The sequence below is a fragment of the Trachypithecus francoisi genome, unplaced genomic scaffold (genome assembly GCF_009764315.1).
Source record: "Trachypithecus francoisi isolate TF-2019V2 unplaced genomic scaffold, Tfra_2.0 Lachesis_group3, whole genome shotgun sequence".
NCBI classification, from domain to species: Eukaryota; Metazoa; Chordata; class Mammalia; order Primates; family Cercopithecidae; genus Trachypithecus; species Trachypithecus francoisi.
In genome coordinates, this window is record NW_022681468.1 from 153,513,902 (window position 1) to 153,540,826 (window position 26,925).

The 26,925-nt window shown below is 38.8% G+C and overlaps 1 protein-coding gene across 12 annotated transcripts in view; it reads left to right on the forward strand.

Annotated features, from left to right (window-relative positions):
• The window catches only part of MEIS2 (Meis homeobox 2), a 216,471-nt gene extending 189,994 nt beyond the window's left edge, over positions 1 to 26,477 (forward strand). For 5 of the 12 annotated variants that reach the window (XM_033190633.1, XM_033190638.1, XM_033190630.1 and 2 more), the window contains exons 10-12: positions 20,784 to 20,842; positions 22,239 to 22,349; positions 25,039 to 26,472. In XM_033190633.1, the coding sequence (XP_033046524.1) occupies positions 20,784 to 20,842; positions 22,239 to 22,349; positions 25,039 to 25,325 (457 nt within the window). In that variant the 3' untranslated portion in view covers positions 25,326 to 26,472. Of the gene's footprint in view, positions 1 to 20,783; positions 20,843 to 22,238; positions 22,350 to 22,686; positions 22,783 to 25,038 lie in introns of all 12 variants that reach the window. The other 7 variants (XM_033190641.1, XM_033190636.1, XM_033190637.1 and 4 more) reach the window with 4 other exon arrangements.
• Positions 26,478 to 26,925: the final 448 nt, after the last annotated feature.

Here is a 26,925-nt window from a genome sequence, read left to right on the forward strand (position 1 = left end):
TCCCACTTTTGCCACTTACTAAGTGGTGAATTTAGGCATATTATTAGATTTTGCTAACTGTCAGTTTCCCCAACCAGAAAATGGGGACGCTGATAACATTATCTACTCCATAGGATTTTTGGGAGAATTTAATAAGAGGATACATGTATGCATTCAGTTTAGTGTCTAGCTCAATAAATGCTAATTATAATAATACGAATGAAAGCAAGTTATGAAGTATGAAGCCCTCTTAGAAAAGGAAATGTTGTTGGCTGTGCACAGTGGCTTACACCTATAATCTCAACAGTTTGAGAAGCTGAGGTGGGAGGATTGCTTGAGGCCAGGAGTTTGAGACCAGCCTGGGCAACAAAGCAAGATATCATCTCTACAAAAAATTTAAAAAGTAGCCAGGTATGGTGGTGCACACCTGTAGTTCTAGGTATTTGGGAGGCTGAGACAGGAGGATTGCTTGAGCCCAGAATTTGGAGGATACGATGAGCTATGATCATACCACTACACTTTAGCCTGGGCAAAAAAGTGAAACCCTGTCTCTCTCTCTTTTTTTTTTTTTTTTTTTTTTTTTGAGACAAAGTCTTGCTCTGTCGCCCAGGCTGTACTGCAGCGGTGCGATCTCGGCTCACTACAAGCTCCGCGTCCCGGGTTCATGCCATTCTCCTGCCTCAGCCTCCTGAGTAGCTGGGACTACAGGCGCCTGCCACCATGCCTGTCTAATTTTTTGTATTTTTAGTAGAGACAGGATTTCACCGTTTTTGCCAGGATGGTCTCAAAGAAAAGGAAACTTTAATGTAATAAAACTATGAGCATTAACTGACACCTGAAATTTTTCACCTAAAATATACATTAGCTACAAGTCTTCTGGAGTTTTCACTACATGTTTCACTTGTTCTCCAAGTCAGAATTTGATGGACTGTGTCGTTTAGAGGACTGATAACCCAGTAGAGCTGTGATAACCGTCTATGCCAGATTTTCTATAGTGCTAACGTCAAATATTTTGTTTTGTTGACCTCCTAAGCATACTCATCTTTACAAAATTTACCCTGAATTTTGGTTCAGCCATGGTTATTATAATAAGTACAGCACATTCTTCCACTTGATTCAATGAGCTCTATTTAGTCAAGAGACTAAATCCAGGTCAGATTCATGGACTGTTGGCTTCACTTAAATGAATCCGGGATACCACCATTCATAAATGGGAATGGACCAAGCAATGCTGGCATAATGATCAGTGGGAGGAGGAGTGGGTTGGGCACTGAGCATTCTCCTCACTTCTGGAGGGGGCCCTTGAGAGGACAGCATATAGGTGGGGAGGGCAAGGCAACTGTGATACCTCCCTGCGGTCCCTTTGGTGCCAGAGATTTACAGAGCCTCAGCTGTCAAAGAACAATAAATTTTCCTTCAAAATATAAAACATAAATCAGTGTTTCCTAAACACTGAAAGGCAAGAAGAAACTAAATCCCCATAATAATGAAAAGAATCCTGTTAATTAAATCAGCAAGGTAGAGAGCTTCCCTCCTAGAGCACGTCCCAGCTGAACAGTAGAATACCTTGGAGACCGAAACTGAAATCCAGCTTTTTCTAGATTTCAAGCCGGTATCCTGAGGGGACATTCAGGAGAAAAAAAAATAAAAATCTTAAGAACAGGACATGTAAACACAACTTTTTTTTTTTTTTTTTTTTTTCAGAAGTTGTACTACTATGTTTATCTGGGAAAGGAAGTTGCAAAACAAATTGTAAACTAGGCTCGGTATATCTGTGCCAACCCCTTATCAGATTTGCACCAGTCACAGAGAAGCTGAAGGCTTGTCGCTGTGAATTAAATGCAAAAGAACACACACAGGATACTTGAGGAAAGGAGAGAGAGATTTCATTTCTTCTGATTATTTGTTTGTTTGTTTCAGCCATAGCCTATTTCAATTTATTTGGCTCCTGAACATCCTGGCTTATGTTGTTTATAACAACAAGTGTTGACTTCACATGTCTTTCTTTTTGTCCTGCAAAGCTATTGGTATAGATTTGTGGGATTTTTTAATGCTTGGTTAATTGGCTAGCCTTCCATGAAAGAGTGTGTTGCTGCGGTTGAGGAAAGCTGGGGAAAAAAAAATAGAGGTTAAGGTTTCTTACGACTCTGTTACGTTGGGGAATTGAGAGCCATATAATCTTACTACCCTCAAGCCACCGATAGCAATTTCTATTCCCATCAGCCAGAGTCCTCCCAGGGATGAAAGCCACACCCACTCGGCTCCACTTCAGCTTTTGGTTTTATTCTCCAGGCCTCTCAGAATCAAGTCACTTTCCCCCATCCTCTACTAACCTTCACATTTTACTGCCAGAGGGAGCACTTTTCAAATGGGAAACTCAGAAACTGAGACCTCCCTTCAGAACCTGTCCGTATTTGAAAATGCAAAAACTACCCAACTCTCTTCTAGACCCCAATATTTCATCTTTCACATAGTCATTAATCACATACCAGTTGTTACATTCACATTTTTGAAAAGTATATTATGCATGTCATGGGACATATTTGCAGTATGCCAAAGTTCAGTCAGATTTATATTTGTCTACAGCAGAGATGTGTCTTGAATACTCTGGCACAAGAGTTTCTTATTATCATCTGTGTTCCCCTTGCATTCTTACGCTTCTCCATCTTCTTTTGTCCAGTTCATAACCACACATGCACATACTCAGAAAGATCATTTTCAGTACTGATGGTGGCTAGTGCTGCTCAGAGACCAACAGTGGGGTATAAATTTATATTGATAAGTAGAATTGGGGTCACAACTGCAAGGTTGCTAACCCCTCAGATCCCACCATACCACCAATCGCTTTGACCTTAGAGGTGAGGATGGCAGAAAGAAAGGAAGAGGTCAAGAAACTATGGCTCATTCCTAGCTCTTCATAGCTAAGAACAACTTTAAGTGGCAGCAAGTGGACACCATATGATATCGGTTTAGTTTGATTCTTGGGGCAAAGCAAGACAAGATGGCGGATCCCAGCTCAGTTCCAAGAGCTTCTCTTCCGTGACCTCAGCTGGGTTATGGATCATGGTCTGATTTCTTTTCCGCAGGGTATATTTTTTTCCTTCTGACCTTTCATGGTAGTACCTGTGTGCTTAGGAGGAAAACAAATCTCCTTAAGCTTTTTTTTTTCCCCCCGAGTGTGTCAAGTCAAGTGGGATTCAAGGTCACAAGACACATTTATGAAAAATAGGCGCATATGTGTGTAAATTCAATGTATGTGCATGTAGGCATATTGTAAGAAATAAGTTTTGAGGCTTTTAAAATTACTTTTTTACTCTCTTCTATAATCTTTCCTGTAGGACTTTAAGGAACTAGTTGCTTTAACATTTTGTTATTTGGAAATGGCCAGTAGGTGATGTAAAATCTTTGTTTCTTTGGTATTGCTAATGAATATCATAAGTCATGGATATATGAGTGACTATTAATCGATGTGGAATACCTGTTTAAGTAGAGGCTGTTAACTGTTTCCCAAAGGCCAAAATCTATGCTTGTTTAATGGAGAATCAAACTAACTCTCAATGCTATGCAGGTCCAAAATGTATGTCCAAATTTCACTTTTAATTTTTGAAACTATAAAAATATAATCTGCCACCACATCTATGAATTAACTTGAAAGCATCACGTAGCTAACATTTATTGAGCATCTACTCTAACCAGGAGACTGAGCCAGGCACTAAGAACCAAGTAAGTCTGAGTTGGATGGTAGCAGTAAGCAGCTCATTCCAAATGTATACCAAATTTAAATATTAGAAATAACACTATAGTTCTGCCTTAATATTTAAATATACCCTTTATGTTATTTTGTATGTCCATATATGGTATAACTGCCAAGTCGTTTTTCTTCTGCTGTATATAAGTTTTTGAGTGATTAACCAAAGGCAGGTGTGGACAGTGGAAACAAGCACTGTTAAAAACCTTCAGGCCCTTCCACAGCCTGAGGGACGGGTACAACACACAGCACCATTTTCTGTTTACACTGACATCACTTTGACAGTTTAGCACCTTTTTTCTTTTTTTCAGGAGTGGGGGTGAGTAGCAAGTCTTCTGATTAGGAATTTTCAAAGACAAACTTACAAACAGAAGAAATAAAGTTTGCATTCCTTTATATATTTAGATATGACAGATTAAAAGCAAAGCAGGTATGCAGAGCATGTCTAATCCCTCACCAAGGTGGCACTCTCCAAATGCTTTAATGTCGCCTGGCTGTAAGGCCCCTGAGACTTTTCCAGGAACCAGATTCATTGACTTCATGTGGCTTGCCCATCGCTTCTGGTGTTCAAAAGAGAAAGGAAAAGGTCCCTGTACCTTCTTGCCTCCTTCCTTTATTGTACGGTTTGCTTTGTTTGTTTGATTTTAAAACTGCCATTATGTGAAAGTGTTGCAAGTATAAATAATTGAGAAGATAACTCTGTAGGGAAACCACTTTTGCTGCCTTTGTGCAAAGACAGCTCATTACGGCTCTGAGCTGCAGCATTCCGTAAGAGCAATTATGCAACATCAGTATGTCATGGATATTAACCAAGGGGAGTAGATAAGAGATAGGAAAATAATTTTGTAACTTATTTAATTAAATTTATTTGGTTTTTGAAATAGTTCCTTTTGTGTGTAATTTACCCAGCCACTCCATGGTTGCTGTGGTCTTTGCAGGACCGTTGTTCAGCATTTGTTTTTTGGCATTCCTCCTCAATTTCGTATGGACCTAAAATGTATTTAGATTGGGGTTTAATTTCCACCCAAGGAGAGGTTACCCATGAAAATGGAACCGTAATTTGGTCATGAGGTTTTTTTTATCCCCCCTAGGGCTTATATAGCCAGTTAATATATGTTAATACAACAAAGTGAATAAAAGGTTAAATAAGTGGGTCAGGCTCAGAACGAGTCCTGTACTGCTTACTTCTGCTTAAACGGAAGGAAAAGCCCATAATGGCGCTTGCCTGACTTTCACCCCCATCATTTTAAGAATTGCTTTGCCAATTCTTCACAGCAAATAGTAATTTTAAGTGGACCAAAACAGAGCTCAGGGTGTTTGCACTCCATGGTAATAATAGAGTAGCTGTGCTCCCTGGAGTCAATAAGCCCAACAATTGAGTCATTTTTGCCTCCTGTGAGTGAATCACTGCTGTTAGCCTGAATGACAGGATTGCTTATAGACCCAGAGCCCTTCACCAGGCTGACCTCATCTTGGGACAGCGAGGTTCAGAGGGCAGGCAGGTGGTGTTTAACACAGTTATAAGTAAAAGCTGATTTTGTACTTGTAAGCTCTGTAAACAAGAAAGTAGAATTGATTGGGAGCATTTGATGTACATTGATATACATTATCCAAAGCAGCACTTCTTTTCTTCCCGTCTCTTTCCTCTTCTCATTTCTCCTTCCTCTTAACATGGTCCCCACCTCCTCCTACCCTCTGCATGCGTGTGTCTCCAACACATGTAGCAGACATGCTAAAGTTAGATGGCCACACACAGCTCAATCACAGTTCTGATTAATGAAACATCAAGAAGGTATTGAAAATATATATGTATATATGTGAAATGTCTGTATCTATATGTATACATACATACACACACACACATCTTATTCTTAAGATTATTCTTTGGTTTCAAACAGCTATTTTGAAGCAGATATTTTAGGCATAGTAAAATACCCAATAATCGTTTTTTTAAAAAATATTCCATTGAGTAGGGAAAATATGACAAAAGTAAGGAAAGGAAAAGGCAGAGAAAGCATTTAAGCCTAATATAATTCCCTAATAATAAAATTACCTTTGAGATAGCAAAGTTCTAAAGAATCTTTTCAGCCAGCACATTTTAGGGGTCAAGGTGTCATATTTGGGGTTGTCATGGGGTACTCGTGTTTTATAATAATCTTGGGAGGTAGAATTATGAACAGGTTAGATATAAAGGAGAGCCCTACGAGTGGCTCTTCATCTCTGAATCTGACTCGTGGAAATCTAAAGATGGAAAGAAAGCCTATTTTTAAGTTGGTAAAAGGCTTAAAAATATAATTTATGTTAAAAATTAGGATGCGGCTTCATTTTCTTTTCAAATACTTGGAACCCTAGTGCCCCTCAAAATCTGAACAACTAGAGTCAGGAGTTAATTTGTACCATCACCTTCTCTTAGGGATCCATAATGCATGTCACTCTGTTAAAGGCTGTGACACAACCTGCAGCAGAGAAAGTGACTTCACTTTGTTTACCTTCACATTTGTTTTCTCCATATTTATTTGACCTTGGCCCCTATTCTGGAGAAATACCTGTTGATACTAGAGTTCTTCAGAGCACATTTGAGAGCAAAATGTCCTTACAAAGATATCAGAAAAAATATTTTTAAAAAGCTTTTTGTTTTGGGGGTTGAGACAAGTTCTGGCTCTGTTGCCCAGACTGGAGTGGAGTGGCACCATCTTGGCTCACTGCAGCCTCCACCTCCTGGTCTCAGGCGATCCTCCCACATCAGCCTCCTGAGTAGTTGGGACCACAGATACATGCCACCATGTCTGACTGATTTTTTAAGGTTTTCATAGAGATAGGGCTTCATCATGTTGCCCCTATTTCTCCTTTGTCTCCTTTCGTTTCTCAGTCTCACAAATCTTCGTCCTTCACTTTCTATTCTCTATCCCTCTCTCCCAACACCCCCCCGACAACACACACACACTCATAACACCTCACTGACCTCAGTTCTCATTCCTCTCCACTTGAGTCAACTGCCCCTATCATCCCCAATACCGTTATGTCCTGTACTGTGCATATTGCCTGCCAGCCTAGAAAAGCCAGAGGCCCAATTTCTTCCAAGTTAAATCCTTTTCCTCCATCACTTCTGTACCCACGATTTACCTGGCTCTCTAATGCCCAGATAGATTCGCACCGTTACCTAATACTTCTAGTCTGTATCTTAAGTTGTTTGTGAGTACAAAAATAACTAGACCAGCGCCAGAAAGCTAGAGTTATTTCCCACCGTAGTTCTGTACCGCTCCGGGACAAATCATTTCATCAAGGATTCAGCTATACCTCTTATCAAATGAGAACAAGAAAATCCCCAAACTCCGGGCTCTTTATTCTCAATTCTAAGTTATATCAGAGATGAAGGAACCGTATTGTCATTCACTCGCGTAGTTATTCACTCACACACATTTTATTGAGAGTGTACTATATTCCTGACACAGTGTCCATAATAAAACTTAAGATGTGGCCCCTGCTCTCGAAGGCTATCTAGTAGGAAAGTCAGACAAGTAAATCACAATTGTGAATAAACACTGTGTTGGGCATATTAGCTCGGTGCCACTGAGGAAGTGCTTCTTTTTTTTTTTTTTTTTTTTTTTTTTTTTTGAGGCGGAGTCTCGCTCTGTCGCCCAGGCTGGAGTGCAGTGGCCGGATCTCAGCTCACTGCAAGCTCCGCCTCCCGGGTTTACGCCATTCTCCTGCCTCAGCCTCCGGAGTAGCTGGGACTACAGGCGCCCGCCACCTCGCCCGGCTAGTTTTTGTATTTTTAGTAGAGACGGGGTTTCACCGTGTTAGCCAGGATGGTCTCGATCTCCTGACCTCGTGATCCACCCGTCTCGGCCTCCCAAAGTGCTGGGATTACAGGCTTGAGCCACCGCGCCCGGCCAGGAAGTGCTTCTTAATCAGACTTTGGAACCAGGGAAGTTACCTCAAAGAGATTTCTGTGATGAGCACTTTGAAGGGTGTGTTAGCCAGATGGCCATAGCAGAAAGCCCAGCCCAGAGCAAAGAAATAGTGTGGTCCTGGTTAGTTAGCACATTGACTTTAAAAGTATTAATTGCTTTTTGTTTATTTATACATTACCTGACTCTAAATAATCTGTGGCAGTTAAACCAAGTACTAAATTAAGGTTTTGTTGTTGTTGTTGTTTTGTTTTTATTTTATTATTATTATTATTATTTTGAGATGGAGTCTCACTCTTTTTGCCCACGCTGGAGTGCAATGGCACGATCTCGGCTCACCACAACCTCCTCCTCCCAGGTTCAAGCGATTCTCCTGCCTCAGCCTCCCGAGTAGCTGGGATTGCAGGCACCCGCTGCCATGCCCGGCTAATTTTTTTTTTTTTTTTTTTTTGTATTTTTAGTAGCGACGGGGTTTCTCCACGTTGGTCAGGCTGGTGATCCGCCCACTTCAGTCTCCCAAAGTGCTGGGATTACAGGTGTGAGCCTCCATGTCCGGCCAAGTTATTTTTTGATAAATAGTGTTGTTACTTTATCTGTATTGTGAAAGTGGAAATATTTCAAATGCCATCGTTTCTATTTCTAAAAATTAAGTTAAACCACTTTAGAAAATTCTGATACGAGATGTGAAATCTGAGTATGCTGTAAAAAGTCTTTCAAATTGTGGTACAATGTGTTTGCTTTTTGTCTATTGGAGATTACAGCTTTGTGGGTAATGTCAGAATCAAAGGTTGATGTCTCTATTTCTCAGCAAATCGGGGGGAAAAATCCACTAACTAACCCTCTAAAGCTAAAATATTTAAGGACTAAAGCAGATGTGGCATAACTGCTGGTTTGCTAGGTCTCTTGTGGTTTATAAAGATATATTTTATGTCTTTTATGATTACGGGATGATGCTAAAAATTTTGTGGGTAATAATACCGTCACATTGGAAAGACTGCATATAACATCTCTGGAGAAGATACAGAATGCTACCCGGCTGTCAAATCAAAGTAAAAGATGTTTAATTTGTCATTAAGAAAAGGCAGTCAGGAAATTTTATTTGGAATTTGGTCTTTGATGTGTGAACATCATAAATGTGAGGATATTAAGTCATGTATTCATGGATTCTTTTTTGCTTTCTGACATAATGTGTTTTAATAATTTTTAAAGCTATTGTTAGATGTGTAGCTGTTAGAACTGTAATTTATTTAAAGTGAGTTTTAAAATTGTTTAGATCTTTGATTTTTCTTCTCCATCGGCACCTTTACTAGATGCCAGTATAAACTGGTTAAATAGCATTTGGTTTAAACAGAAAGAATATACATATGCATATTCATGATATTTTGTTTGTTGGATCTTTTTCTTAATATTACTTGACTTTCTGTGTTTTAATCTCATTTTTTCATATTTTGGGATGAAGCCACTCTAAAGTTTAACACCTAGGAGATTTCTCACTTATGGTTCCCTTTAAAAGTGCTAAAATCTCAGCCTCTCAAACAAGAGACCAAGCTACAATTTAGAGAAAGCAGTGGTATTGATAAAGGGCCCTAAGAATGTTGCCACCTTCCGAATGTGTCCTCTGCCACATCCTTTCTTTTAAAGCAGCAGGAGAATTGAGAGGAGGATAAGAGCCTGGTCCATCCAAACACTTCTGGCATGCCAATCTGGTCTTCTGAAGTATCCCCTGCTGCTTTAGAAAAAAGAGATCCCCAGACAAATGAAAGGGCCACGGGGACATTGACATGCATAACACCTTCCCTCCAAGTGGCTTTAGATTGCCCGTGTGTTGGGGTGGTTTGGCCTGAGTTGAAGAATAGAGACTTGAGAACCATTTGTTTCCACACCATTTTGGGTGAAGTGCTATATTTTTCACCTTAAAAGCCCATTTAAAAAGAAAAATATGGTTTGAAAGGAGGACACAATTTGGAAGCCATCACCCTTAATGGAGCCCCTTTTAAATGTAACACTTTATCCTATCAATTCTCTTCTAAATTAGTTGTCACTACCTAGAGAAAACCCACCCTTGATTGTTTTATGCTATTGCTTAAAAACACATCGTCTTTTATATATATTTTCCTATTCCAGTTTTAAAAACTCTCTGGTAAGTTCCATTACTAAACTTACTTTTGTTAAGTAAAGAGTGGAACGTCATTTGTGTAGCAACACCCAGTGTAACATCTATGTAATTATCATCGGCCTCTAAATCTAGTCACACAAATTAACTCAAAATGTAAAGAAAAAGCGAATTGGACCTATTAGGAACAAGGCCTTGACCACAGAGGTTTTTACTAATAATTGACTTGGCCAATCATGATCAGATAAAGAACTTTCTAAAATTTACAGGATAATTTAGAAGAGGAAGGAAGTAATTTTTTTGGAGGTAGCCAGGCAGTTTATCCTACTACCTACTCCTGCAGCTCTGGAATATGCATATAGCTTGGAAAATAGGAAGAAATTAGACGTTTTGAAGTTGTGTCACTACCTTTTGCTCTTCTTTTGTCCTTGTTTTTTTTTTTTTTTTTTCTTTTTTTCTTGAGTGGCTTACATACTGTCTCGGCATGAAAGTCCTGTTGTCAAACCAAAGGTAACTTTTGAAAATTTGGGTTTGCCTCTTCTCACCACAACAAATAGGAATTTCTCATCTATTTCCAATTTTCATCAACTGTACACCATAACATACTAAACATAAATTCTCAGACTTATCCTCTCAATATCTTTTGTATTTATATCTCTCCTTTTTCGTCTAAGTGTAATTTATCAGCAGTCTCCCAACCAAACACCCTACTTCTTTTTCATTTCTACCACCTTCCGCAGAGTTCATTTTGTTTCCCTCTTCTGCCTGGATTGGACAAGAACTTTCTATCTTCTCAGCTTCTAGATTCTCATCAGTTCAGTTCATCCTATACATAGCTCTTGGAAAGATCTTCCTCAAACACCATATTTTATCATTCTACCATTTAGGAATTTCAAGGATTCAATTTATCACTCAAGAACCTCCACCAGCTTGCGTGTTAAGCATAGCCATGTTTTCCAGGTCGAAGCTGGGAGCCAGTCAGAGTTCAGTTCCTTCATCCTCCCTTACACAAAATCGGCCCTGTTCTGCACTGGTGCTTTACAGCATGCCATTTCCTTGTTTTCTTTTCTTCCAATATTCCACGTTCTTTTAATCTGGTTCAGCTTTCTTCCTCCAAGAATTTGAGATTAATCTTTATCTTTACCTTCTTTAATTGACCTCGTGACCCTCATTTACTGACTATGGGCTATTTTGATTTGTAATTATTTGTGTGTTCTCCAATTGTGATTTTCAGTTTGTTTCTGTGGGTGTAAAAAATAAAAATCTTTAAAGGCATAACTTGCATTTTCATATATACGGAGAAAGAAATTCATATAACTAGATATGTATGTATTATTTATAATTGTATATATAACTTTGTCTTATATTCTGTCATTAAATTTGTTTTATGTTAAGTATAGAATATGGAAGATTTACCAATGTGTGACACATATATAGATTACTATGGACCTTAAAAATTACTTGGTTTAATTTTTTTAAGGATTAAAACAGGATGAAAACAAGCCTTACATTATATCTGCTCCTTTATACCTAGCTTTACCTTCCGCCCTCTTCCCTTGCCAAACCCAGTCTCTCATTGGGAAACATACACACACACACACACGCCCCTAGAGAAAGCATCTATGAATACAATTCTGTGAACATGGAGGAGGTGGGTGATTAGTAACTTTTGATTGGCAAAAGGGTGATGTAGGTTAAAGCATGAAATGAAGGTGAGCCGGGCACAGTGGCTCAAGCCTGTAATCCCAGCACTTTAGGAGGCCGAGATGGGTGGATCACAAGGCCAGGAGATCGAGACCATCGTGGCTAACACGGTGAAACCCCATCTCTACTAAAAAAAAAAAAAAAAAAAACTAGCCGGGTGAGGTGGCGGGCGCCTATAGTCCCAGCTACTCGGGAGGCTGAGGCAGGAGAATGGCATGAACCCAAAAGGCGGAGCTTGCAGTGAGCTGAGATCCGGCCACTGCATTCCAGTTTGGGCGACAGAGCAAGACTCCGTCTCAAAAAAAAAAAAAAAAAAAGAAAGAAAAATAAAATAAAATAAAAAGAAATGAAGGTGAGAAAAGTCTCTGTTCCCCTAGATAGAGGGGAAGGGAGCGAACACTAGAACATGGCATGATTGAGTATAATAGAAGTGAGAATGTTTAGCAACCATTCTTTTCTCCTTTGTTTCTGGCATTTTCACCCCCCATCACCCCCCAACAAAATTCCTGTCTTTAAGCTATGCAGTAAGATGTCTAAATATCCTAGAATTGATAACGCTCTCTATATGTATGTGTGTATGTGTGTGTGTGTCCTTATCACCTCTCCTTCAGCAGCAGCACAGAAAACTGAGCCAGGTGTGAATGAATTCACCTCTGGCAAAGTTTATTGCTGTGTGTGTGTGTGTGTTTCCATACATGTACATGTGCACACATACACAATGCACATACATATACATACCTGTATGTGGCTGATGACTTCTCACAGTATATCTCAAAGCATTATTGCATGTCTCACTTAGTTGATAGGGCATCTCTAGCCTGACAGATTTATCTGTTGAGAATAGGAGTATGCATTTGAAACCAGTTTAATTCTTAACAAGACAATACACATGTCTTATGTAGATTTCGTTGTTGATTTTTTCTGCCTGATAAGTTACTTGGGGAAAGTCATGTCAATATAAATCAGTGGTAATGAAATCAACATTATAGCATCTTTGATAATGCATTTGCTAAAGCCTTTCTGGACGTTTACCCAGCTCTCAATGATTGATATTACAGGCAGTGAATAAACATTTTTGATGGATCTGTTTGCTCACAGATAAAAAAAAAAAAAGAAAATGTAATCCTTTTATCTCTTTGATTTAAAGGGTGTAATGCCATTGGAAAGGAAGCAGTTCAAATGTGGTCGTCATAGGTTGGTGGCACCAAAAATAGAAACTCACTTAGGGTAAAATTTGCTGTCAGAAAAAATGGAGCATTCTTTCTGAACTCAGGAGCGCGTGGTTCATGTGAGCTTCCTTGTAGATGGTTGCTACAATAAGGCTTCTTTCACACAGGTGTGTTTATGCCCCAGGCTTGCTGGCCACAGTCCATTCCATTTACAGAAGCTGAATTAAACAATAACTACCGCACTGCAAAAAATGGTGGGGGTGGGAGGAAGGGGAGGGGGAAAGGTGAGCGTCAAAGGAGATGCCTGAGAGCTTCGTTAGGGCCAAGAAAAACCCTGTTGCAGTTGTCAGAGCTTGTTGATGTTGCTGGGAACGGCACTTTTTTTTCTCCTGGATTTTGTGGTTCTGCCTTAGGAAAGAAAGTAAAATGGAACGGAAGAACAAAGTCCTACTCTATAAATCAGCAGCTGCTCCTTGCCAGATCAAAGGAGTGACATTTTTGCTCCTGGACTACTTGTCCACTTGAGGGCTTGACAGGCAGCTAACAGCTGGCCTGCTAGACTGTATGGGAGAATCAGCCTACATCTTCTTCTGAGCAGATGACAAGCTAATCAGAGACATATCCATAGCACAGGGCATGTGAGTGCACCTTGATCTCTTCAAACATATCTAATACATAATTGCTAAACAGCTTGGTGCATTTTTGGCCAGTTAATGCTTAGGTGGTTTCCATTAAGAAGTAGGATAGAGAATTAATACTTCAATCAAAGGTGATTATGAAAGTTAAAGAGATACTAGATTTGTTGGGATCTTTTCCTCTTAGAGTGAATTAGTAAAATGGCTGGAACATAACAGGAATTGACTAAGAATGCATGCAACTGATTGTGAAGTGACTGGTTGATTCGCAAAGCCAGGTCAGGCTACAGTGTTCAGATACATGAGTAGGTAATTAGAAATCAGTAGTTTTAAAAATGATTGTGCCTGCTTTTTATGTTGATAGAGTTAAATAAAGTTGTAGATGTACTTTCTGTGTCTGCAAAAAGTTGTTTCCAGAAGCACTATAAGGTGTGTAGGTATCCAGATCTGGAATTTTAATGTCAGTAGTAGAACTTTCAAAGTAATTCAGTTTCTAGTTGACTTCCATCTGCAATAAATCATGTACAGGGTGAGGTAATATACTACAACTTATGTCTATTGACTTAGGATTTTATCTTTAAAAGGATAGATCCTAGATATGAATAGCTAAGGAAGTTTGAGTGTTTTCTCCTCCCTTGCTTTCAAATAGCTTTGAAAGATCACTTTTATAGTGCATGATAAATAGCTACATATGAATAATCTGATGGTATTCTGTAAGAGTAACAGTGCTTCAAAATCATAACCTGCTGGGATGTTTTGTTACATGCCATCAAGTGTGATTATATTCATGGAATAGTGTTTACTGTTGCTCAATATTATAAAGGAAATAAAAGGTAATTCCCTTTCTGGGGGGAAATCTCTCAAATATTTTAATTAAAAGGTCCCTACGTTTAGCCATATAAACCTTAGTTAAGTAAAATGACAAATTTTCTCAATCTCCTTTAAAAATTCTTTTATATATAAAAATAATTATATTTATTAAAAACTCCAACAGTACAGAATTATTTGGAAAAAAAAGATAGAAATCTACAATTCTCCTATCCCTGCCTGAGAGATAGCCTCTGTTAACAGTCTTCACAAAAACATTTTACTGGCCTAACTTTTCCTTTAAGAGGTACAGATGGAGTACAATAGATTAAATTATTATAAAGTGTTTATTGCCCAAGGCAAGTGAGTAAAAGACTCTTTAGATCTAAGATACCTAAAGAGAAGAGTGTGTGAATTTTTTGCAACTGAGATTCACAATTAAAACTTGATCTTTGCAAGTTTCTATTCTTAGGCAGAGTATTAGAATTTGATATGTGATCTAGAGCAAGGCTTCTCATACTTAAATGTACATAGATCCCTTGGAGATCTTTTAAAATGCAGATTCAGATTCAGTAGCACAGGAATGGGGACGGTAATACATTTCTGCATCTCTAACAAGCTCAAGGTGATGCTGCTACTGGTCCATGGCACATATGTAAAGCAGCAAGGATCTAGGGAACCAAACAGAGAGTATGATTCCAAAGAGCTCCCTCCCCTATCCACCTCCCACCCCTGCAGGCAGACGCCTGCCCCAGTGTCTAAAATCTCCACCATAGCATTGTACATTTGGATTCAACTGCGATTTTTAGAAAGATCCTGCCACATGAACATACGCTACTTGTAGGAGTACAACACATTATTACCCTGTTGCCAATCCAGCACAGATTTTTTTAACAGCCACCCACCTATTCCTAATTACTATCTATGAGAGAACAGAGCTATTTAGGAGCATTGGAATAGGTGCATTTTGACTGTAAGCTAACATTGAATGAGCTTACTATGTGCCAGGCATTGTGCTAAGGATCTTGCATACAAAATCTCCCTCAGTCCTCAAAACCACCCAGGCCCAGTTATTTCCTCAGTTTACAGATAGGAAACAGAGTGAAGCTTGGGAAGGTTAAGAAGAATTCTTAATTCTATGTCCAAATTCACACAGCAAATAAAGGGCAGAGAACAGGAGCCCATGCTCTTCACCATATTACTCTATGTGTAAGTCTGGAATATACAACAGTAATTGAAAAGTGCATGCTGAAAGTAGAGTATTTTAGTAAAGAACCTACATGAACCCCTGTAACTTTAGGGAAGAATTAGATGAAAGTAAGAATATTGGAAAAAGACAGTAGAAGGCCATCAAGGATAAGCGTCACCTACTTGATAATTTTGCCCAGGGCCTTTTATGTCAGCATGAACACTCCATTGTTCAAGCCATATTCATAAAGGTACGAAATGTTTGTGATTCCAGATTACCATCATGTTTTATATTATAAATGTATTAGTATTTAGTTCGTGTGTTTTTAAAGGTGTAGGCAAATCTAGTATTCTATCAAATTATAAATCAAGCTATTGCTTAGGGAAAGTAATTATGATCCATGAATCTGTCCCTAAGTAACATATGAATCTCATTGATTTACCTTACTTTGCTCATGGCTGTCTGTGAGAAAGGAGCCATTGTCTGGTCACCAGTGGTAAACTTACGTTTGCGATATGACTCCATCATTTGCGTGCCCAAGTTCACCTTCAAAGGCATTAAACTTGCCTTATTCACTCATTGAACCATTTTAATGTATCTTACCGAGAAAATCCTACTCTCAGCCATAACTATAGCACAGAGAAAGACTTGCTTTTTTTGTAAAGTAAGAAAAAATGGAGAAATTTAATAAGTGACTTGCTCAGGCTGAAGTTTCATCATTTGAAACACCAGCCAAGAGCAAGCGCTGTGAATAAGCACTGTGGCTGATGGGTCCCAGGGCTGGGGACAGTAGGGAAGCAGGGCCTTTTCATGTTTTAACAGGTCCCCTGTCACTGAGCTACCTACAACACCTTTCCCCAATTGATCTGATCCCTCTTCAACAGTTCAGTCCCCTTCCTTGCCCAAAGCAATCAATGCAGAAGCTTCAATTCCGGCTCTTCTTGATTCCTCCTCAGAGTGTTCAGGGATGGCAGCTTTCCAGGTAACTCCATGGAGGCCTGCACTTTCTAACAAAAGGAATGCTTCCAAAAGGAGTTGGTTACCAGGTGTGGCATGAACTTAGTGAACCAGAAAGAAGGGATTTATCAGCCAGTTAAAAAGGTGGGGGGTGGAGAAAGAAAGGAATAAAGAAAAGAAACTAACAACAAACAGGAATAACACCTAAATCTACTTCTATCAGTCTGAACTATACTTTGGAGTAAAAAGTCTTTAAACGAAAAATCATGATGGTCAGAGTTCAGTTGTAGAAAACTATGCAAAGCTACAAAGTTTAGACTTCCTAGGAGCAGGAAAGGCCTCTGGGAAACAGCTCTTCAGCAAGGCAGTAAGATGAGATTACAGTGATATTTGCTACCTTGGGTTTATTTGTTTTAACGTGTTCTTTTTTCATCTCTGAGTTGACTCAGAAAGGCCTCATGATTCTTGGATCATCATTGAATTTATTTCTATAATTAAGTTATTTTTAAACTAACAGTCTTAGTATATAATTTTTAAGGATCACACATACTCATGCATTTTCTACTGGAGATCGAGACCATCCTGGCTAACACGGTGAAACCCCATCTCTACTAAAAAATACAAAAAAAAAAAAAAACTAGCCGGGCGTGGTGGTGGGCGCCTGTAGTCCCAGCTCTGGGGAGGCTGAGACAGGAGAATGGCATAAACCCGGGAAGCGGAGCTTGCAGTGAGCTGAGATCCGGCCACTGCACTCCAGCCTGGGCGACAGAGCGAGACTCCGTCTCAAAAAAAAAAGAAAAAAAAATTAGAGAAAAAGTAGTCTTAGTAGATACTCTCCCAAGCTTGTGTATGAGCCTGGATACTAACTGTGAGTTCATTACAAATCAATGGAACTAGGGCTCTTTAGGGTCTTCATTCCCTAAGGACTCACTAATGAAATTATCTGTAGCCCTTTAAAAAAAGTCACAATGAGGCTAATGAAATTTTTTTTTCTAAGTGAAATCTAGATAAAGCTAGACACGAAGCTTACTGGCACATTTTATGGACAAGTTGTAAGAAACTCAAGAGTGTTTTTTAAGAACTGTTTAATATTGAAGAAGACTTTGTAACTTAGGGTTAAATTGTTTAAACCAATAGAGAAGTAGATTGTATGTCTGCAACTTCAAAATCATTCTGGTATGACATTAAAACTTAGAGAATTTTTTTAATATCAGATACAGATGAAAAACCTAACAGTCTTTGGATTGGAAATAACTTGTGGGGGTTTTCATTAAAGTTGGGTGCAGCTTGCTGCATTTTGGTTAGTTGGATGTCTTCAGCAATTTTTCAAATGTTTTGGGTTTGGCAAAGTCCAAAATGTTTTTTGCCAAGACCCTCTTTTCCCCTTATTTTTTAAACCCGTGTGAAATTCAAGGATAACTTAATCCATATGTGTCTGATTCATTTACACTTAACTCATCAAAATGTTATTTTATAAGACCCATTTAATATCCATGGAAACTTCTGAGTCTTTTTAAGACAAGTCTTTTGTCTTTGAACCAGCAAGTTACATTTTTCCATATGAATGGAGCCTGAACCTTGAAAGACTGAAGATGAGTTGATTTTCAACTTAGATTCTTCAAATTTTAAGTAAAATCAAAGCTTGACATTCCATTTACTACTTGAGCACTGAAAAAGATCATTTTAAAAAAATATAGATTAGGAGATGTGGAAAAAAATTTACTTCATGTAATTTTGAGAAAAGACCATAGATGGAAATTTCATCTTAGAAATATTAAACAAATAAAATTATTCCTAGTTTGATTTGTTTTAGTCTATAATTTAAATGGCTCCATGTTATGTATGTCAGTGTATTTTCTAAGAGTGGCCTCTGGGTCATCAGTACTGGTGGGAGGCGGTAATTTCATTTTTTAATGTCAGGGTTTTCTTACAGTCATCTCATTAATTGTTAATTTTCATAGTAACATCTATGATGTCAATAAAATATCCCAAGATCGGGGGAATTGACAATTGGCAGGAGTTGTATGTTAAGAGATTTCTGAAAATTTGGGGCCCATATGTTTTTAAAATTCTGTGTGATTTGAAAGAATGTGGTAGAATTATGAATCTGGCAAGAAATAGCACTATGAATCAAAAACATTGTTTGAGAACAAAAATCCAGAGAGGCTAAATGGTGCCCAAGTGAAAAAAGCAAAATCTCTGTGACCCTTTGTAAAAGGACCTAGTGAAAACCTTCAGAGGCTCCTATTCATATTTGCTTAGGAGAAGTGGGCAAAGAAAGGCCATTGCCATAACTGCTAGTGAACATCCAGTCCATGCCATGGTAACTAGTTGAAAATGTTATACTGGAGTGGCATTTCCAAGTTCAGTGCTTCTATAAAGACCTGCTAGCACACAGAATGCTTTTTTAATGTTCTGCATTGTTGTGTATCCCCCATTGAACAACCTTTTGAGCGGACCCCGTTTTTACTAATGTAAACATTCTGACGAGTATCCAAAGAAATGACCTTTGAGTGAACCTCTAACCTTCCCCGTAATTATTTGTTTGAAGACAGTGTGGAGTTCTCCTGCTGAGAACTAAGAACCATGATGCCTTGCAGCTCTGTGAGTAAGGGAGTGTTTGGGGGAACTGGAGAGAAAGACATAAATAAGGGAACAACCTCCAGATGTAAAGAATAAAAGAGTGAAATTAAAAAGGGAAAAAATAGCAATTCATTTTACCTAAAGAGTCGGCCTATACCAAAAAAAAAAACAAAAAACAAAAAACAAAAAACTACAAAACACAAAAACCAGGATTAGTAGCACATAAAAGGAGGTAAAACCCCTGCCAAGTGTGTCCTCCATTAGAAACTTCAAGGAGAAGAGACTTCTCTGACTCTCCTGAGCATCTCTGCTGGTTTCAAGGTGAGCTGATAAAAACAGTTCCTGGGGTGGAAATATCGGGTCAGTCCTCCTTGGTTGCTGTAAAAGTGGTGGGGAAAGAGTAGATAATTGAGTTCTTTTTCTGATTGGAGGGATACTTCTGGAAGTCTTTGTGATCTGGTCAGATATTCCTCAGCAACATTTCAGGTGACAGGTGGGAATAAAGATGAAGTTTCAACTCTCCTTTTGTTTTCACCTCTACATAGCTGGTCACTTTCTTTTTTGACAACTGACCGACACTTTCTTAAGTAATAAAGAAGTCCATTGTTTTGCAAAGAAACACCATATGCAAAAGGCTCCTTTGGTTTTCTCCCAGCTATTATTCCTCAGCTTAATTGTATTCCCACCAGAGTGCTCACAGGAGGCCTGCCCGAGTGTGGCCTGGCTGTCCTCCTCCAAAGGGACTTCAGCTTTCCCAGAACGCAGAGCTGCCAGCACACACTGAATTTTTCTGGCTAATTTCAAAGAATGAGTTTTCAGTTCCTGCCTGTGGCCCCAGGTGGACTCATTAATCATGAAGTCCCCCCTGTGCTTAAGATCTGAAACTGGAAATATTGACAGATGTTATCAATGGGTATATTTTTAAGGAAAAGCTAGCTGGATGCTCCCTGCTCCTCTGAAATGCATGGTCAGTGAATCCTGTGCATGAGCGCAAATGTGTGGGGAATACACGTCGTTAAGTGCACAGGGACAAGGGTAACTCACAAATGGTAGAAAATTGTTTTGTTTTTATTAAATTTGGAGAAATAAAGGAGATTTCTTATCATCTTACTCTGTTTGTACATGAATATTTGATGGGCATTATTAAACATTAAAGTAACATGAAGTAGGCACTTATTTTTGGATTTCCAACAAAATTAGATCCAGGCTTCTTAGATGAAATAACCTTCTCCTTTGCATTCCTGCGATTCAGTCACCACCTGATTTGCAAACGTTTCTTGGGCTCTAATATCAACCATGTGTACCTGAGGCTCTGTCTTTCTAGTGGGTTGAAAGGTGGCTGGGTTTATGGTTGGCAGTTACCTTATCCTCTGCCCTGGGTGTCCCCGCTTAGGCTGGAAAGGCTGCCCCCAGCTGGCACTGACCTCTGAATGACCCCTAACTTTACAGGCTTAAACTGCAGGAGTTGCCGAAGAGAAGAAGTCTTTCTGGCCAGCACTTATTACTGCTGTGTTGGTGATAAAACTTCAGACAGCCTAATTGATGGCTTTGCTGACCTAACAATACCTTGTGAAAGCCGAGTGCTAGAGCCTGGTCTCCATTTATGACCAGCTGCAAGGGGAAGTTGGGTCTCCCTATCACGCGGAGTCTAGGGAAAGGGGAAAGTCTTCCAGCCTGTGAACTTTAGCCAGATTCCTACTTGTTCAAGAAGCAGAAGCACAATTCAAAATTAACAGAAGCTTTCTCATGGAGAACTTTTTTCCCTCCCTGAGCTCTTTCAGCAAGTTATCTTGGTGATGACTACACAGTGACGATGGAGATTACCCAGTCGACTATTTTTGAACACTGAAAGGGAAAATCACCTTTAGTTGAAAAGTTAATTTTCAGAAGAGATTTGACTGTATTTTGTGCCCCTCAGCGTTCATGCAAAGGTGTTCGCAGAGTACAGAAACGGAGTTTGATGACTGGACTTCTCTGTTCTGTTTCAGGTTTATTAATGCCAGAAGAAGAATAGTACAGCCCATGATTGACCAGTCAAATCGAGCAGGCAAGTTCCAAGTAGTATCTTTATCTATATTTATGGCCCACAGGCACAAATCCTCATCAAGTTAGACTCCAGTAGTTTCCTCATCTGGTAAATAAGTGCTTCCACCAGGCATTCTGGAATTTTTTTTTTTTTTTTTTTTAATGTCCCCAGAATCCCACTCAAGGAAGCAACTTCAGTAACTGGTGCTAATTGCAGATGTCCCACCCTGACTCTACTGAAACTGCTTTTTATTTTCTTTCTGAATTGGTAACTGGGCACAAGTATTAATGCCACAAGCAGCGTGTTTGTGAGCTCTGGCATTACCCCTTGCTTGTCTGCATCCAATCATTGGCACACTCTCATTTTTTTGTTGCCTATAGCTCCTTGGTGTATGCTTGGCCTTCCGTTCTGTAGCATCCACTGTTAAACTTGTTGTATCCGTTCATTTGCTTTGGCTATTCATAATATTCTATGAAAGCCTGACGTGCTGCATTGCCACCATTATTTTTTGTTAAAGAATTATTACCTTTGTTTAAAATGCTTCACATCCATGCTGCTAAAATACAGGTGAGCTTTTCTCACAATTCTCTCAATTTCTCTGAAACAGTTTTTACGTGGTACTGTCAGAACCCTCCTGGTGTACTCCAAGTCATTTTGTTTTGAAACAGACCTTTCCTCAGTTTACTGAGGGGTTGTGGTCTCCTGCAATAAGGCTTATAGGGAAAAACAGTTTTCCTTGGGGTGATGGCTGCTGCCATTAACAACGGTGTTAAACTTGGTGGAGATTTTAACCGCAGCCTCGCTTTAAAGGATTTGTGAAAATTAGTCATCCTTTGGCAAAATTTCCCCAGTGACGCCAAAATAATGTTCTCACTATTGGAGGCCAGGGGGCCTGTTGGAGAAGAACATAAAACAAAGGAAATATTATATTTACTGTGTTTGTATTTCCTTGGGTGTGAATAAAAAGGCAAGTATTTAATTGAGTCTATTTAACCTTGTGAAACTGTATTCCAGTTTAAAATGTTTGTGTAAAATATGAAAATTTTGTATTAAGCCACCAGAGATGGTAGGCTCAGAGAATCCCAACCAAATGGTACATTGCAATATTTATATATGGGGTACCCCTAACTTCTCCAGCCTTCGTCCCCCTAATCAAGAGATGAGTAAAAGAGTAAGGGCTGCAGAGGACGAACCCCCTGGGAAACTGGCCAGTGAAGTCTTTCTTCCAGAACACTTTTTAAAGCCACTTGCACACCTTCACTCAGTCATCAAGACACTCATACAAACCACACCCCCATTTGTAGAGTGCCAACCACATTGTTGCTGTAACGTTTCAGTGCTGCAGCGGGAACAATTGCTGATTGTTTGGTATATCTTTTCTTCTTTCTCCTCTGTGTCCTCGAATGACCACAATCAGGTTTTCTTCTTGATCCTTCAGTGAGCCAAGGAGCAGCATATAGTCCAGAGGGTCAGCCCATGGGGAGCTTTGTGTTGGATGGTCAGCAACACATGGGGATCCGGCCTGCAGGTAGGTTGGCTCATCCCGCCTCTGGGCTTCCCTGGGAAGTACCACCTGCTCCACCAGTCTCTCCATCCACTCTACTCTCCCACTCTCATGGTGGGTTTAACATTTGCCTGCTGCCTGCTCTGCCTGCTTTCTTTACATTGGGTGGGGGAAAAAATCCTCTTTGAAAAAGTAAAGATTTTACCACAGTATCATTATACTCTGCCCCACACACATCCTTTTTCTTTTTTCTTTTTAAACCAAGGCAATAAGTGAAAAGGAATATGAGTTTCCTTCTATTTTTTCACCATCAATTATTGCTGATTTTCCGGCCTCTTCTTGGATTTTATCTCCTTTCTAGGACCTATGAGTGGAATGGGCATGAATATGGGCATGGATGGGCAATGGCACTACATGTAACCTTCATCATGTAAAGCAATCGCAAAGCAAGGGGGAAGTAAGTACAGTCGGGTGCGATCTGTCTTCACTATCACTTCAGAGACTTGATTTTATTTTTTATAATTTGCCCCCATTTTATTTTTCCTTGCCCATAACTGCATGCCTTTCCAAACTAAGGACCTGTTTTTAAAGATATATCACCCATCTCTGAAGTCACAGATGACACTGATGTGTACTTTTGAAAAGGCCAACTGACAAGCCTGCGTGTGTTTTAAGCAGGTGGGACTGCCTTTTAGCCTATTTACTGTGGCCCCAATGTGCACAAACACAGACATCAGGAAGATATTGGACATTTAAGAATAAAAATAATGTCTTGGGGGCACCAGTTGACTGAGAGAAATTAAGCAGGCTTCAATGAAGCGGTAAAAAAAAAAAAAAAAGGAAAAGTAGAACTGTCCTTTGAGTGACATAAATCTGTCAGAATACGATTGATGCCCAAATTATCTTATATGCAAAGATGAAATGCTGCAGTTCATTATGCCTAGTCTAGATATATGACAGCAGTGACACCATTGATTCTTCACTAGGGAGTCGGTGTGTTTTGATTATTTTTTACATGTGCCTACTGACTTTCGACATGAGACAGAAAGACAGGAAAGTCAGTCAATAAATTTAAAGGGAAAGACATTTAGGAGCAACTGAATATGAAGGAATGGATTTTTCACTGAGGCTGAATGGCTGCAGTTGGATTAAGAAACCCATTAGACTTTAAAGCTTCAAGTGTTTTTGACATCTGAAAAAAATTCAGAGTCTGCCAACAAGATATATCCTTTGCTGAAGACACCAGAGCATAAAAAAATTCATATAACATTGAAACTTCCTTGTTTAATGAGGCTGAATATAACAACACGTACCTTGATTAAATCATTCTCTATATGTAAATAGAGGCCAACATTTTATAGGAGATCTCAGGGGGTCACCATGGCACACCATTGATGAAGCCAATTTCCTTCCTTCCTTCCTTTACTAATGCAGTCAAAAAATGTAGAAAGCAATGTTCCCTAAAACAGCTATAGAGAAAACATTTGCTCAGCTTGGATAATTCTTAATATAGGCCGTATAATTTCTAGCCTATTTAATTACATAACATATTTTATGCTTCATGACCAATTACATTAATAGCTTAATACAGAAGAATATTATCCTCTCTTGATTTGATTATGCAGCCACACAATATGGTATATTTGGTACTTAATTATCATCATCCATTGAGCAGGCTGCTGTGGTAGAATAAACAGAGAGCTGGGACTATGCAGGCTGTGTTATTGTCTTTAGATGGTTTTGCCACTTCTGTTAATAATGGACTGCGGATCTACTTAACAAAATGACTGCAGCATATAAGCCTTTAGATTACCAGCTTACAGTGTCAAAAACATCTGTTCAGCTTTTCAACTGTATGCACTGGAGGTTAAATAGAGGTGAATAAAGCTGTCCTTTTAGACCTGGGGATGTGCAACTGTAAATATAACCTTAATTCAATAAACAGGTAACTCGCAAGAGAAATCAGAATCCTTACAATTGCTGACTTCCCACCATTTAACTCATCACTTTGAATGTTGCTTATCTCAATTAAGAATTTCTAGATTTATTACGTTTTATTCCTAATATCAAGGCATTATTTGGGGGAATTTTCAGAAATAAACTACCGGGCATGTCATATGACCTTACATTGACTTCTTACCTTTGACCTTTACAATCTCTTGGGTGTACTGCTCTAGGAGTGCCTCTAATTCAAAAAGGGGGCTTCATTTTAAATACACATAAAACTCATTTCTTCAAAATGAATATGCTGTAATGTTTTGTATAATAAATTTTTCATGAAGAAATATAGATATGATAAGATGTCAATTTTATTTTATTTTACTCTCTTCAATTTTTGTCCATGTCTACAAATGCAACACAGAAAAATAAATGATCTATCAACAGTTAACTGATAAAATTCGGCTCAAAATTTATATTCTTATTGCACTTATCAAAGAAATGTACTGAATACCATTTTGAAAAACAGTTCCACTTTATGACATTTAGTTGCATTAAATATTTAGTTCTGTTGTGTTGCATTATACTGCTGTGCGATGAAATTAAATGCAAACTACAATTTGAATGTCTGCAAACATTGGCAAGAATCTGCAGCTAAATTTAGATATAAGATTTGCAGTGTCTGTTGTTTTTTTTTTTCTTTTCATCTTTGATGGGTAAAGTATAAAAATGTTTAGGAATTTGACCTGCTTTCTTCTTCCCTCTCTATTTTCAGGTTTGCAGAGCATGCCAGGGGACTACGTTTCTCAGGGTGGTCCTATGGGAATGAGTATGGCACAGCCAAGTTACACTCCTCCCCAGATGACCCCACACCCTACTCAATTAAGACATGGACCCCCAATGCATTCATATTTGCCAAGCCATCCCCACCACCCAGCCATGATGATGCACGGAGGACCCCCTACCCACCCTGGAATGACTATGTCAGCACAGAGTCCCACAATGTTAAATTCTGTAGATCCCAATGTTGGCGGACAGGTTATGGACATTCATGCCCAATAGTATAAGGGAACTCAAGGGAAAAGGAAACACACGCAAAAACTATTTTAAGACTTTCTGAACTTTGACCAGATGTTGACACTTAATATGAAATTCCAGACAGCTGTGATTATTTTTTACTTTTGTCATTTTTCATCAAGCAACAGAGGACCAATGCAACAAGAACACAAATGTGAAATCATGGGCTGACTGAGACAATTCTGTCCATGTAAAGATCCTCTGGAAAAAGACTCCGAGAGTTATAACTACTGTAGTATAAACATAGGAACTAAGTTAAACTTGTACATTTCTGTTGATCACGCCGTTATGTTGCCTCAAATAGTTTTAGAAGAGAAAAAAAAATATATCCTTGTTTTCCACACTATGTGTGTTGTTCCCAAAAGAATGACTGTTTTGGTTCATCAGTGAATTCACTATCCAGGAGAGACTGTGGTATATATTTTAAACCTGTTGGGCCAATGAGAAAAGAACCACACTGGAGATCATGATGAACGTTTGGCTGAACCTCATCACTCGAACTCCAGCTTCAAGAATGTGTTTTCATGCCCGGCCTTTGTTCCTCCATAAATGTGTCCTTTAGTTTCAAACAGATCTTTATAGTTCGTGCTTCATAAGCCAATTCTTATTATTATTTTTGGGGGACTCTTCTTCAAAGAGCTTGCCAATGAAGATTTAAAGACAGAGCAGGAGCTTCTTCCAGAAGTTCTGAGCCTTGGTTGTGGACACAACAATCTTAAGTTGGGCAGCTTTCCTCAACACAAAAAAAGTTATTAATGGTCATTGAACCGTAACTAGGACTTTATCAGAAACTCAAAGCTTGGGGGATAAAAAGGAGCAAGAGAATACTGTAACAAACTTCGTACAGAGTTCGGTCTATTAATTGTTTCATGTTAGATATTCTATGTGTTTACCTCAATTGAAAAAAAAGAATGTTTTTGCTAGTATCAGATCTGCTGTGGAATTGGTATTGTATGTCCATGAATTCTTCTTTTCTCAGCACGTGTTCCTCACTAGAAGAAAATGCTGTTACCTTTAAGCTTTGTCAAATTTACATGAAAATACTTGTATGAGGACTGTGACGTTATGTTAAAAAAAAAAAAAAGGTGTTAAGTCACAAAATGCGGTAATAAATATTTCATTTTTGATTTTTTGTTAGGCTTTTGCGTTTTTAATGGTTTGAGGACAAGGCTGCACAATGCCAACTCTATACAGTGTTAAAAGTAGGTGATAATTTTTCCCCCTAGCAGTTGAGTATATTTTAAACTTATCAATAATTTGTAAGGTAGTTGTCTGTAGCCTTTGAATGTCTATTTGGCCTATAAGTTCCACCAGCAGAAAACTTCTAAAGGTACGAAACTCTGTGTACATAATGAGCCAGGTTGAAATATCCCCTTGAACATGCTCAACCTCCTTTTTAGATGCATGAAGTTAAAAAATATATACTTTCAGATAAAGCTTTCCATGGTCATCCTCTGCCAGAATAAAGGACTTTTCAGGTTAATTTTACAATGTAAGAAATAATGTCTGTGCTCAAAGGTAATTTATCTGCCTGTGTTTTTCCTCTGCCTGTCTTACTACAATACTGTTGGATATGTAAATGAAA